This window comes from Drosophila sulfurigaster, chromosome 2R (assembly GCF_023558435.1).
Source record: "Drosophila sulfurigaster albostrigata strain 15112-1811.04 chromosome 2R, ASM2355843v2, whole genome shotgun sequence".
NCBI classification, from domain to species: domain Eukaryota; kingdom Metazoa; phylum Arthropoda; class Insecta; order Diptera; family Drosophilidae; genus Drosophila; species Drosophila sulfurigaster.
Genome location: NC_084882.1, coordinates 5034491 through 5048683, shown reverse-complemented (window position 1 = coordinate 5048683; position 14193 = coordinate 5034491). Strand labels below are relative to the sequence as shown.

The window sequence follows — 14193 nt, the reverse complement described above, 5'->3', positions numbered from 1 at the left end:
CGTTGTGTTTGCGCTTAATTAATGCAATGTTCCCGCCACGCGGACCTGTTTATTTCCCGTGGACCCTTGTTAGATTGTTATTCTTGTTGTTATGACAGCCCGTGTGTACAATTATTTGCGTTTATATTTGTTTCTGTACTTGGTTTAAATTGTCATTGAAGTGGTATTACTGCTTTGTTAGCCTTGTCTTGATTAAACTTTTAAGGTCAATTTATTAGAAGTCTCGGACATATCGGAATACAGAAAAGCATTTCATTTGCATTCGGCATACTCTAATTCCTTGACGAAGAAAAAAGTCATTTTAAAGTTAAAGATAAATAGAATTTGTTTTTCATTTAAATAAAAGGTGAATTGTAATAAGTTTTTGTGTTCTATAAGACTGTAATTTCATATAATATTACAAATTCATACCGAGCGGATAATACACTTTCTTTGACATAGATTAAATGGTTTAGGATAAAAATTAAACTAACCATCTCACATTTAAGAGCAGAGTTTAGAATGCTCAACCCTGTTATAAACGTAAAGCTATATAATCATATTAAAGTTCATAATTATTTATATATCTGTAGTAGATCATTATTTCAACAGTTTAAATTGAGATTGAAGTATTGCTGTACCCAGTATATTTTTGAGCTACTTAATTTTGTGCTCTTCCTAAAAGTATGCTATACATTTTACAAGGTTTTTTATGGGAAACGTTCAAGATTTTCACCACTACACAATACCAATTTTTAAACCATCTGGACTTTGTTTATTATTTTATTGATTTTACAATGATTAATTATTTACCTATTTGTGTTCAATAAAAGGAGTATCGATCAATTATTTGTCGGTAACAATATCCAATATAGGTTTGAGCATTAAAAGGCATTGGTACATATGTATGTACATGCATATATGGAGGTGTGAGTTTCAGCTAGGTTTCAAACCCAATAGTTATCCGACATAGGAACAACATTCAACGCGATCAGAATGACATGTCAAACAAAGAATGTTGTATGAACCCATGATGCACATATTTTGCAGACAAAGTGGCATGTATAATATAAATACAGATATTGCAGGATGATGATAAATTTCATTTATTTGCCTGCAATTTTAATTTTCTGAACAAATCGACTCTAATGTATGAACAGGAATGCTGCAATTAACTTGTGGAGGTTTTCAGCACACTATAAGTATTTTTTGTAGTATTGAATGATTTTATTTTGTGTGATTTATTTTGTTATTTTGTTTTTACATAGGCAATTAGTTAGGAGTCAACTAAAATGACAACAAGTACGTAATATGACATTTATGTTTCTAACATAATTTTTGGAATATCACACCAAAAAATAGGTAGCCCGTTCGTTCCGACCGGACTTTGTATTGATCCGGCAACCGCCGCGTGACGGTTCCAGTGATTATCGATCGACCATACTGGGCCTTAAATATGGCGGAGTACCCAGCATCAATTCGTTGCATTCTATTTACCAGTTTCAGGTAAGTTTGCGCTCATGCCTGAGCTTGTCTGGGCCAAATGGATAGTAAAATTGTGCAATGCATTCTTATTTAGGATAAACCATGGGTCTTCTCGCATCTGCTGCAGCTGCAGCGGCGTCTGGGCCGAGATGGCTTTCCGTTGATTGAGCAAACATTCTTTCCGAATCCACGTGATTTGGTAAGTGTATTAAATATTAAGGACTTAGCACTAATACATTAAGTAGCTACATTGATTCATTGCCATAACTAAAAGCCATCCATTAATAAATAACACATTAAATATAACGTACGAATTAAAGCTCTACACAAAAAATAAAAATATAAATATAAAAACTGTAGCATAACAAAAGCTGGAAGAGCCAGCGGTACTTAGGCAATTCCCTTTACTCATCTACGGATAGCTCAGACACTTTTTATAGAGCTGTGTGCGTCTCCAGCGGCATCGCTGAATATCTCCGTTGCGGGTGTGAATATGGTGGGGAACGCAGGAAGAGTAGTCGCGTTCGCACTTCCCGAAAGGCGACCACTTGCAGCCTTCGGCGGTCTCGCGGTGTCGCAGACATTGGCGTCCAAAGCAGGTAGAGATCTGTGGAATGGAGCAGATACGATTGTCAGTTGTCACTTGTGTTGAGGAACGAAGATAGCATGCATGAGACGTACGTTGCAAGTGCAGGCTAAGCCATAAGCACCACTGAATCCGTGACGTTCACTGATTGTCATCTTGGTGTATTCCTTGTAGTAGGCGCATACATTTAGTTGTGGCATGCGACCAGCGATTATGTAAACCTTTCCAGTGTCCAGCTGAATGCCGCACATTGCGTCATCATTAGGTGTTGATAAACGGCCATCGCGAAGCATTCTGCGAGCCTCTGGAGTTGCCTAAATGAAGTGAACACATTGGATGTAGATGCACAATTCAACCAAGCTGAACCAGAGATTACTTACCTTATAGGTGCGCTTTATGTGCACCTTGTAGATGGTTTTTCCCGGCTCGATAGTATTTGATTTCCGGAGAACTCTCAGTTGCACAACTGTCAAGCGAATGATAGTAATTGAATTCTCCAAAGTATATACCTCCTACTCACCATAATCAGCGGAGCAGTAATGCGTCTGTGGATGCGAAGGCATGCACATACAGGCATCCGCAGTGCGTCCATAAAGTGCCAGTATTGCCAACATGCTAAGCGCCAATAAACCAAAATGCCTTGTGAACTCCATGGCGCCGAAGCCGTAAGCCGTAAACCGTAAACCGTGAGACGTAAGCTGAGGAGCTGTTTAAATCCAATTTCTGTCGTGTTTATACCTTCTCCTCAGACCAATAACAAATCGTGTGTATCGCTTATCGGTGGCTCTGAAATGAGGTGAGGTAAATGTGATTGCATCCTATTATGATGATGATGATTTACTAGTCGCAATAACGCAAAGCCGAGCCTGAAGGTCAGCCAGCGATTTATTAAGACTACTCTATTTATGTCATAAGATTCTCATTGTCCATTAGCGTATTATCAATTCATCAATGCACTGTCAAGTCTGCTGTGTGTTGGCGGAAAGTGCTTTGTTGCATTTAATTTCGAGGGCCTTTGTATTTAAACGCGTATTCACACAATATTCTACAATATGTTGAAGTAGAATCGAATCTGAATAGGAATTTCTTAATTTGGTGAATTTCACACATACATGCATACATATTTTATTGGCCATTGCAATTGAATTGAATTCAATTTAGATGCCTCTACATGAGCTGCACACATAAATCGTGCTGGAGAAACTATACAGAAAGTAGTTCAATTGCCAGTCAAATGCATGCCAGCTATTCCATTTAGCATTGTTTATGGGAAATTCATAGAAAACTTAAGACGAAGAAGTCGAAATCCATTACAAAACTGCTGATATATGCGGCAAACGCAAAAATATTGTATAATATCGAGAGCGGGGCACAATAATCACTGGCGGTTGCACTCTTATACCCGTTTCCATTCCAAATTCGAGTCCCAGGTCCCCGTTCATCGTGTCGAACTGATCGACAGAGATAGGCAGGCCCATATAGACAACATGCATCCATACATTCGAGTTTGCAATGGCAAAGACAACGGCAAAAGCAAAGACAAGCGGCAACAACTACGGCTAAGGCTACGGCTGCGACAACCCGGCAATGTGGCAATTAAATTGAAATAAAATTGAATTAAAAGCATTTTGCGGAAAACCACTAGAAAACAAGAGAGTCGGAACGGAGGGGGGCGCTTGTGTTATGCCGGGAGACGAGAGTGCGGACTCGATTGCCTTATTGATTGAATGCAAGCCAGAATAATGCATCAAATTATTTATTAAGTGGCAGCCAGACAAGCAGTCGCCTCCACTAATGGGCTAACGGAATAGTTCATGGTAGTCGAGTAGAAGGACCTAATCCATTTTGTCACCCTGCTGTTATCGCTTTGACTTTAGCCATGACGTGGATTTGTTTAACAAACAAGACAACAAACAATTCAAAAATATTAACACACATCAGACCCAATAGGAAACATGAACAACTTTTTGAACTTGTCGCAAATTCGGATCTCGTGGCAACTCGGCTCAGCGGTGGCAACATGATTAACATCGAAATCCAAATCAGCATCGGTAATAAGCCTCCATACATACATTTAAAGTTGGCCCCCAAACAAAAAGCGGCAGCACCGAACAGCAGGCGGTGGCAACGTGTGTGTGTGTGTGCGTGTACGTGTACGTGTGTGTCAACCGCAGTGCCACTAGAAAGAATGGGTTGGAGGTGGAGAACGGCAATCGCTGTCGGCGGCAGCGATGTTTTGTTGACAAGTTTACATGTGTCAATTAAATGTTATATATTATAGCACACGGCATATACGCATACAACAATAGACCAACACACTTATGGACTGTTCTGGCTTTGACGTCACTTTGAGCATCGTCTAAATTCCACACTTGTTGTTGTCTCGTCATCACGAACGAAGTTGACATTTGACACTAGAACACTTGGCAGTACATTCGGCTACACTTTCGGATTGGCGTTTCACTATGCGGGACGACAACAAGCAGTTTCGAAACACAATACTCGTAATAAAATATAAGCCCATGACTCGATATGTGTGAAGTGTCAAGTAATGGGGCGAGTTTAATTAGCATTGATTTCCACTTTGCCCCCAGACTGTTTAATGATGCCAACAATGCACAAATTACGGCAGCAAGAAAACAACAATCAATTCTCAGTTCTGATTCTCAATCTTGCATTTATCTACTCAGCAGATTGAGGTCATGGAGATATAGATAACCGGGGGCAGTCATAAGTTAAGATAAGACACTTCAAAAGGCAGATACACCATACATGGCTGAGATTGCAGCAATTATTTAACATTAATCGGTCCTAAAATAAAATCTATTTAAGAGTACTTTCTTTCCAGTTTTGCTTTAAATACAATATTATTCTCAAATAGGTTCAGCAAATAATTTTTCATTACCTTCTTCTCTTGCATGAAAGTAAATTGTGCTATTAAGTGTTATAAACATAAATTATGCAAATATCTTTAAGCATTATTAACACTTGCACAAACTGAGCGTTTTAAGGTAAATTGAAATTGAAAGGGCTGAATGCCCAATGCGAAAACTCAATGTTAAAATGTTAAAAACCCCGACGGTTTTTCTTGGGGTGGGAAATGATAAAGGACAGCGGCGGGTGAAAGGCTAAGCCACAAACCGATTTCAAGCGCTCAGCTTGGGCTTTTGGGTTTGGGTTTGCTGTATCAAGTTTCTTACAGCTAAAAGCCGCATAATTAACGGGTTGTTGATTATTCGGTTAGTTTGTTGGTTGGATGTTTCGCCTGTCGTCAGTGGCGTCGCGTTAAATCTAAGCTAGGCTTGGGCAGATAAAGAGAAGAGAAAAGAGCATTGTTTTATAAGCACTTAATTGAGTCATAAAATACTGCTAAAGTCTGCATATTATCCAAATCAAGTGTATAACACTTTATGCGGATTCAGCTTTCGCGCTTTTGCAATTGAGCACAACAAATCGAACAGCAATTGTTGAAAATAAAATTAAATAACATCTTTTCTTTGGGTTTTTGCTTTGTTGATTGCTTTATTTGAAGGCTCACCGAATTAGCTCGGCGGTCATTTACATTTTGTTTTTACGCTTTGTGACGATTCTTATATTTATTTCTTATTGACTTTCTAAGCAATTCGATTTGTTGCTATCGATCGCAAACTTTTTCGAATAAATAAAATCGCGAACATTTATTACTCAGAGAACAGTACTAAAGAATGAAAACCAGAGCAAAACCAAAAGAATTTAGTGCTTACAAGACAATCCCAAAACATTTAAAATGTGATGTATTTTTCGCTTTATTTAATATTTGTATAATATTACGCATTCCCATTACAAATGGTATCTAGTAGAAAATGCATTTGCCTGCTTATGATTCAAAACATTTTTCTGTGGTCTTATTCAGCTCGCCACGTCACTTTCAACTTTAAGCAAGTGCAATTCATTTCATTTTGAATTGTCGGCAGAACTGTTTACTCTCCGTCTACTAATTAAATACATGCAGCTGATAAGGCAAGTGCAGCTCATTTCCATTGAAATTTGTATTGAAAAACTCCAGTTATTCTTAACGTATATCTTACAAAAGTTCTATTATTTATAATATACTCTAAGCAATGACTCAATAAGCAAACTTAACTAACTTAACTTTTGCATAGTTGACTGGCAAATTGTACAAGGGATTTATTCTTATAATTCTCTAATCTGAGTGCTGACTGCAAACTTATTTATATGCATATTGCCTAAGGAAGCCTTTCTTTCCCATTTTATTTATTGTTTTTGCTTGGGAAATTTTCATAGCGACTGAAAACTTTCTTTACCAAATGTCGACCTTTATGGCTGTGGGGGCTATTGCGCTTTAGCTGTGGTGAGCACAATAAGAGAAAATTATATGAAAATATCAGAGTCACGATCGATAACGCCATAATCGGCATGATCAATGAAGTTGTGGCCACAATTGTGGCCAAGGATGGCCATACAATATATTTCGATTAATGCTCAGAGCAAAGCAGTTTTAGCTGAACTTTGACTTGCAAATGTGTCCACGAATCGTGTGATTGCAAAATATGAAAACGCTTTCAGTTTGCGATTGACTCTACCCGATTGCATTCATTTGACACGCAAACAGTGAAACTTATGCATCTAATGGTTAATACCTCTCGCTTTTCTTTAGTGTGGTTTAGTAGTTCAGTGCCCAACTGATAAGACATGTTAACGTCAATCTATGATTGCTAATTGAATTCCCAGTTCGTTGGTGCAACAGCAGCCACCGCAACAGTAATTGCAACAGAAACGTTTGACGGCTCCATTGTTGCGTGACACAATCTTGACAAGGCGGCGCCAATACAGAGCACTCCCTGATTTTCTATTTGTTTACCCAAACTGAGTCTCGTTTTGGCCTTTTGTACTGTCTACAATGAATATTTTTTTTAAGAATTTCGTGGCTATGCTTTACGGATAATTAACTTGCAGCTCAATCGAGATTCCATACAATTTGTTCTGTTTGTTAAGACTGTATTTAAATGCTATATAAAAAAAATATATTAATTTCGTTGCTTTGACTTTCTGGTATTTCTTTCACTGTATAGTAATAGTATATCGATATACCAATTGTATCCTTCGGTATATTTTAGTATTTTTGTCGAATATCAATTTGGTATATGTTTAGAACATGGCTTATGGGTAACGGGTATCTTACAGTCGAGCATACTCGACTTTCCTTATTGTTTCTTATAGACTGTTGCGACTAAATAACTGGCTGGCATAATTATCCATAAAATAAGTCATACGCATTCCTCATATTTGGTTGAGTACTTAATGTCCGTCTGCTTTGGGACGAGTATGTAAATAAACCGAAAATGCAAAATGCCACAGTTTTTAAGATTTTGGAATTCGTCACGTTCGATGTCGACGGTCGACAGTCGAAGTATAAAGTTGACTTTTCAACGATCGCCCAGACGCGGCAGTTTGTTGTTCCAAATAATTAAATGAATTTCGGTCGTTGATTATGCCACAAATTATATGTACTCAAGGCGACGGCCTATGGAAAACAAACAAAAACTCTCCCGCAATTCAACGCTCCAGGATGCGATGCGAAGAATTCAATTAAGAATGCAAATTTGAGCCAACAGCAATAAAAACTTGACCAGCTAAAAGAGAAACACTTGAGCACATGATTTTTCTGAGATATCATTTTGGCTCAAATTGCATTTACTGGTCAGAAAATATAAATTTTGAATGAACGCAAAGAATGCTATGCTATGAATTTTTTTGTATTCACATGTGTTTTTATTAATATTTGTCAAGCTATACTTTATTTAATATATATACCAAGTTGTATATTTACTCAAACACCAAAATACAATAGCCAAAAAATAGATGAACCGAACTCAATAACCATCGATGCAAGTAAAATAGATAAGATTGGAAATTTCAGAGTTCTCCACGAATTATCATGTGTTAAGTAGGTATTTTGCGATGCTTCTATAAATATATTTTGTGCTACTATTACTTTGCTCTAAACATGAATTTGTTTAATACCATGCAAGTTAATTAATAACTATAATACATGTACATAAATAATATTAAACCATCAACATATTTCATTTATTAATTGTTATAAACTTTTAATGTGATAAATCATGTTAATCACAAAAATACTTATTCTTATGAGTATTCGGAAAAAGCACTGTGATAGATCTTGTTTCATAAATTTAAAAAGTGTCAATCAAATGAATTGACAAACACAGACAGCTTCCAATTGCGCAACTCTGGCCCACACACAAAGTTAAACAATTGAAGTGAAAACTGACAGCATGGAGGCATGGAGGCATCCTCCTTAGCCACCAACTCCATTCATTACATCAGTGTCATTCCTAAGGAACACACAAGCAGCAGGCCGTAAAAAGAAATCATCGCCAATAAATCTGCCGGGCTGTGAAATTTAAACGAACGTATTTTATAAATGGCCAGGATGTCTTTGTATCGCTGTCTTTTACATTTATCTTTAATTGTACAATAATATTTAATTGCAATGCCGAATAAGAAAATTATTAATGCATTTTCGCGGCCGTCTGTTTATTGTGGTCCGTGACAACCGCAACACCCACAGCAATACCACAAAGCAATACCACCAAAAAATCCAACAGTGGGTGTGTTGACGTCGTCAGAGTCATGTACCAAAAGCCGAACAAGTGTAAAATTATTAACAATCATGTTCTGTATAAGGTGACTCGGTTTAAACACTTTAGTGGATATGGAACTTAAGTGTAATTCCCAAAAAAGGCCACTGAATGAAGTGCCAAAGCGTTCTCTTAGTGTGAAAAAACTTTACATTCATTGTGAAAATTGATTTCGAATTGTGGTTGTATGTATGTAACAGGCCCTATAAAGTATATATATTCTTGATCGGCGTCAATAGCCGAAACCGTTTGAACCTTCTAAATCCCAGAGACTATTAGAGATAGAGCTATCACTTTAATTCGACAGCAGTTGCACGAAGATCTATTTTTTTTTTAGATTTTTATCACACTCACTTCCGCTCACGCAAATTAAAAAATTAAATAAAAATCGAAGTTTTGAACCTATTTTTGGTAGATACAATGAGAACTACAGTATTTATTATTCCTGAAAATTTACTTGCGATCAGATACAGTTATTTAAGAAATCGTTTTATATGGGAAAAAAAGCTGCTGCTGTCTGGTATCAGTTTGTATTGTGTATTTTTAATGTAATAGTATATCGATATATCAGCATTGAGAAATTATTCTTGCTACTCCACTAAATTCGGTTAATATTAGGAATTCCATTTTTAATAAAAGCCAACTAGTGAGAAGATTATCGTTAAAATAAATTATAACAAATTAATACATTAACAAAATACTGAAATGTACCAGAAGCTACATTTGGCATAACGACAAGCTACCTTCATAATACACAATAGAAAACCATATATCCATTATTATTGTTATGTAATTGTACATTTTTTGTTTATTCGAATATTTATTAACAAAATCTTATACAAAATATACCAAAAAAATCGAATTGGTTTATTTACAAAATAAAAAACAAAAAAAACTCGCATGTACTCAGTTATGCTCATTTTGAACACTTTTCAACAAACTTTTTTTTTTTAATACTTGGTCCAAAGATCGATATTTGTAATTGTGATATTTAAAATCAAATTTGGTATTATTTATTTTAGAATAGATACTGGAAAGCTTGCTGGTACTGATTCTCAATCGATTTTTCATTATCGACCAAAAATTTTCGCGACACTTTAACTTAAAAGTCCATATTTTGAAGATTTTGGACGTGTGTTTTGTCAAAATGTTATTGTATGGGTTTGCTCTAGAAATCTCCTTTTACAGTATCATCTATTTTCTTAATTAGTCTAAGATAGAACAGCTCCAGGCCATGACATTTCCACCTCAGTGTTTCGCAGTTCCTTGTACGTTATCTGCAGCGACTAATCAGGCTTCTTCCAACAATATTGTTTACTCAGACTGAATCGATTCGTTTCATAAGAAACTATAGTCGTCCAAAAACTAAAAAATTTAAATCACCTAAAACAACAAATATGTTAAAATGGCCAGCACAGAGTTGTCCGATCGAAAAATGAAAGCGATTGAATCTACGAATTGCAATGGATGCAGCGAAATATATCCTAAAATAAATAATACCAAATTTGGTAGAAAATATACCAAAATGAATAAATATCGTACAAATTCTTTGGACCAAGTATTAAAAAAAAAGTTTGTTGAAAAGTGTTCAAAATGAGCATAACTGAGTACATGCGAGTTTTTTTTGGTTTTTATTTTGTAAATAAACCAATTCGATTTTTTTGGTATATTTTGTATAAGATAAATATTCAAAGAATAAACACAAAAAATTTGGACTCATTTACTTTACTAATAACTTTTTTATGCGAACCCAAAGTCAGTAGTTGCAAACATGTACTCACACTTGCACGCCACTGTATCCATTATTATTGTATGTAATTGTACATTTGTTATCGATTTCCAGGGCCGGAAAATCTTAGATAAAATGAATCTCTGGGCGACACTCAAAAAGTCTTGTCAAAAAGTTATTGTAGCTCTATCTCTTACAGTGTCCGAGATATAGATGCTTATACGATCAGACGCACGTGATTCTCAGCTGTCGATTCTGATAAAAACATACGCAAAAACTAAAAAAATTTAAATCACCTAAAACAACAAATATGAAATACTTGTGGAAAAAGCAAGCTCAATGATTGCAATGGACGGAAATATTCCATTTATCGTATTTTTTTGAATATATATAATATAAAGAGAAAACAAAACGGCTGTTGAGTTCGTCATTGATGAGGATCACTTTTTATTCAATGGCGCCTGAAAAGTGTAAATATAAGTCACCAGATATACCTACGAGTATGTATAATACTTATATTGAGGGTATAATGTGCGCGAATATAAAGCAAGCAGTTTCTTAAATATATTTCCAAGAATAAATTCTCTAGAGAATACGCGAAATATGAAGGAACTGACTAAGACAGAAATTAGTATACATATGTACATATATATTGTCGAAATAACCGCGAGTAAATCGAGCAAAAAAACTGATGAATGTTTCATTACCATTTACAAATTATGAATCTGCAAAACTAAATTTCAAAAATCTAAACATTTTATGGATCCTATTTTTCGTTAAGTGCTCAATGTCAAAACGAAACGGGCCGATTTTGCATGACGTATGCGTAATTTACGTAAAGCCGCCAAACTCAGAAGTTTCCCTTGACATTTTTAACGCTCGAACACTACATATGTATTTCTCATAAATAGTTTTACATTTATTTACATTTTATTTATGGAATATTTGTTGTAGGATTGCACAATCAAAGAGGATTGTTTATGACTGCCGTTTGTTTACAAATTGGCGACATTAAAATCTATTAGCACAAGTTAAAATCTGGAAAATATATACGAGGAGAAATCGAAAGGCATAAAGCGAACGCGAGGCGAAAAAGGAGGGAAAGAATGAAATAAAAACAAATTAAATATAAAAATAAACGCAAAAATGTTCGAGCACAAATAAATAGAAAAATGCAGCTATACATGTGTGAGCTCGTGCTCGTGCCCGCCCGGCTATGCTGACATGTGTGTGTGTGTGTGTGTGTGTGCGTGTGCGTATGCGGTGCAGTGCGTGTCGTGTAGTATCGTGGAAAACTGTGTCGCTGTGTCAACGATGCTGCAACTGTGTCTGCAGCAGTAGCAACAGCGATTTGTGCCACAGTTTTCACAGCTGCGCACATTTCAAACCGTAATCCAAGCTCTACGTTAAGCACGCGTTGCATATTTGAAATATTAAATAATTCCCCAATTTCAATTGTACCATTGAAAAGTAAATTACCTGAGTAAAATACCTGAGTTATCAGCAGACTGCACTGTGCTCACTATTCTTTATATATTTATTTGTTTTTGGATTTGCCGTAGCACTTTGAGTGATAGCTCATCAACCTAATTTGTTTACTGACACTTCTCGTTACATTTCCATTTAATAATTTTTCACACAATAATTTTCACAATGCCGACGTCGATCTCTCGATGTGACGATACCCCGATGCCGTCGTGAGTCTTTCCGTGCGTTCTACTTCGATGCGCCTTCAATTCTGCACTGAATCGTAAGCTCAACCGTTTCAAGTGTTTCATAGCGTTTCCAACCACTCACTTTGCTTCGAGAGAGAGAGAAAGCGAGAGAGAGAGAGCGCGCCGAGTAAAATTTGCGATCGTTGGGGCAGTGCTGCCAATTTGGATTTTTTCCCGTCAAATCTGGCTTTTTTTGAAGGCTAAAAAAAAGCGGGAATTCTAGCTTTTTTAGAAATTCTGTTGGCTTTTTCCAACTTTTTTTGTGTTGTTAACACAAAAGTACAAAAAGTACAAAATATGGAAAAGTGGCAGCTTTACGATAGTCACTTATTGTGTAGGGGGGCGTCTTCAGATAAATAATGACACAATCACTTTGGAATTACTGTATATTTGTAACCTTTACAAAGTCTTTTATTGCACTTGGAAAAAAATGCACTTGTTGTGCAGGTCAGCGAATAGTAGGAACATATGTTATATGAAAAAGCACTAAAAGTGGGCAGGGTGACCAACATGAGGATAAACTAGATCAGTGTGACTGCGCGTGTGACAAGGTCACACGCACAGTATACTAACTTTGTCGCTATCGATATCAATCGATCGCGACCACACTGTCAGCTGTTTTGAGTGGTCACTCCTGCCATCATCTGGCATCAACATCCTCCCCCCCCCCTTGCAATGAGTTGCAAACGGATTTATTGTGCACATGGACCGGACAGAATCCAATTCTGGGCCATTGGCAAATCGTTGGTGCTCGGCAGGATGCCATGTTGAATGATGTGAGGATACACATCAGTGCCGAGCACCAGGGACGGAGGGGGCAAGGATGTGAGCGAAGTTGGAAACTCCCCAGAGGTGAGGCATGCTCGTGGGCCGTGCTGGAATTCAAGATCGAGTCGTTTCCGGCTGGTCGTCGCGTCGTCACTGACGACTTGGCATTCACTTATTTGGCTGGTTCCACCAAATAAATTTCTGGTACTTGGGTCCCATGGCAGCAATCATGTAATAGAGTTGAGGCCCATCCACACGGAGAAGGGCATACAACATGGAATGAAACAAGAACAAATGATTATTACAGTAGCTTCTTTACAGTATAGGACAGCACAGGACGACGAATAGAGAAACGAAGTAGGAGGTTATTCGTCTTTGTGTCGATGCCTATCTGGTTTGGATGAATGATGAGGCAGATACAAATTAGGAGTGGTGACGGGCTTCCGGAATGGAAGAGTCACCCGAGATCTGCCACATCTGCTGCGTGAAGTTGTGTTTTCGCAGCTAACCAGCTTCGACGGAATATCCTCCGCCTCCCAAACTTTAGAGCTTAGTCTGTCGAGTTGATCGTCTGCTTGGATAGCGACTCTTGTCGAAAACGCAGAGACAGTTTTCGACACATTCTGGGAGACGGGGCCGGTGAGAATCCAACCAAACACGGTTTGTTGGCCAAGGAGTGAGCCACAAATGTTTGGCCGGGTACCGCTCAGGATGACAGACGGAAGGATATCCGCGCCAATTAAGATGTCAATCTGAGCACCTTTGTAGAAGTTTGATCTGCCAGTTCAATCGCTGGTAGATCCTTTAGGAACCCTTTCGGCACTCGGAATGATGGCTGCTTGTCTGCCAGTTGTGGAATAACGAACGCTGAGGTCTCGATGTGGAGCCTCGGCTTCGTTGGACAACCAATGCTGAAGTTGCATAACTTCTGCGGTTGGGCCGCAATTGCATGATTCAGCCCGGATACTTGGGCTTGCACGGATTGGAATGGCAACTTTATGCGCTGGAATAAACGCTCAGAAATGAAAGTCGCTTCGGACCCTGAGTCGATTAGTGCTCGTGCGGTGTATGTAGTACCTAGATGGCATACATTGACAACCGCCGTGCCGAGAAGGATGTTCTGAGCGTTAATGGCAAAGTAATTTTGTACATTTGTTGCCGATTGATTCGGAGTGGACTGTATGTTGGGAAGTGTGGATGGAGTGGAAGAGGCACCATTGTGGGCACTGTCGCCCCGATGGAGAAGAGTGTGGTGCCGCCTCTTGC

The 14193-nt window shown here is 37.7% G+C and overlaps 2 protein-coding genes across 3 annotated transcripts in view; one reads left to right on the top strand and one right to left on the bottom strand.

The window, feature by feature from the left end:
- The window catches only part of LOC133837696 (synapsin-like), a 39864-nt gene that overhangs the window by 1746 nt on the left and 23925 nt on the right, over positions 1 to 14193 (top strand). The window contains 2 exon segments of the mRNA XM_062268545.1: positions 1342 to 1485; positions 1559 to 1663. Coding sequence (XP_062124529.1) covers positions 1342 to 1485; positions 1559 to 1663 — 249 coding nt within the window.
- Positions 1328 to 12195, bottom strand: LOC133837690 (tissue inhibitor of metalloproteinase). 2 transcript variants are annotated; one of them, XM_062268539.1, is made up of 5 exons: positions 11924 to 12195; positions 2571 to 2836; positions 2431 to 2516; positions 2146 to 2364; positions 1328 to 2071 (listed from the first exon to the last, which is right to left on the bottom strand). In XM_062268539.1, exons 2-5 carry the CDS (start codon positions 2701 to 2703, stop codon positions 1877 to 1879), a joined length of 633 nt encoding a protein of 210 aa, XP_062124523.1. In that variant the 5' UTR covers positions 2704 to 2836; positions 11924 to 12195; the 3' UTR covers positions 1328 to 1876. The 2 variants fall into 2 exon arrangements, with proteins under 2 accessions (XP_062124523.1, XP_062124524.1); XM_062268540.1 differs by having other exon boundaries at positions 11937 to 12195.

Coding starts and splice junctions, on each gene's coding strand:
- LOC133837690 (XM_062268539.1), bottom strand. CDS start 2,703: ATGGAGTTCACAAGGCATTTTGGTTTATTGGCGCTTAGCATGTTGGCA. Junction 2,517..2,570: donor TTACTGCTCCGCTGATTATG/GTGAGTAGGAGG, acceptor TTCGCTTGACAG/TTGTGCAACTGAGAGTTCTC. Junction 2,072..2,145: donor GCTTAGCCTGCACTTGCAAC/GTACGTCTCATG, acceptor TCCATTCCACAG/ATCTCTACCTGCTTTGGACG.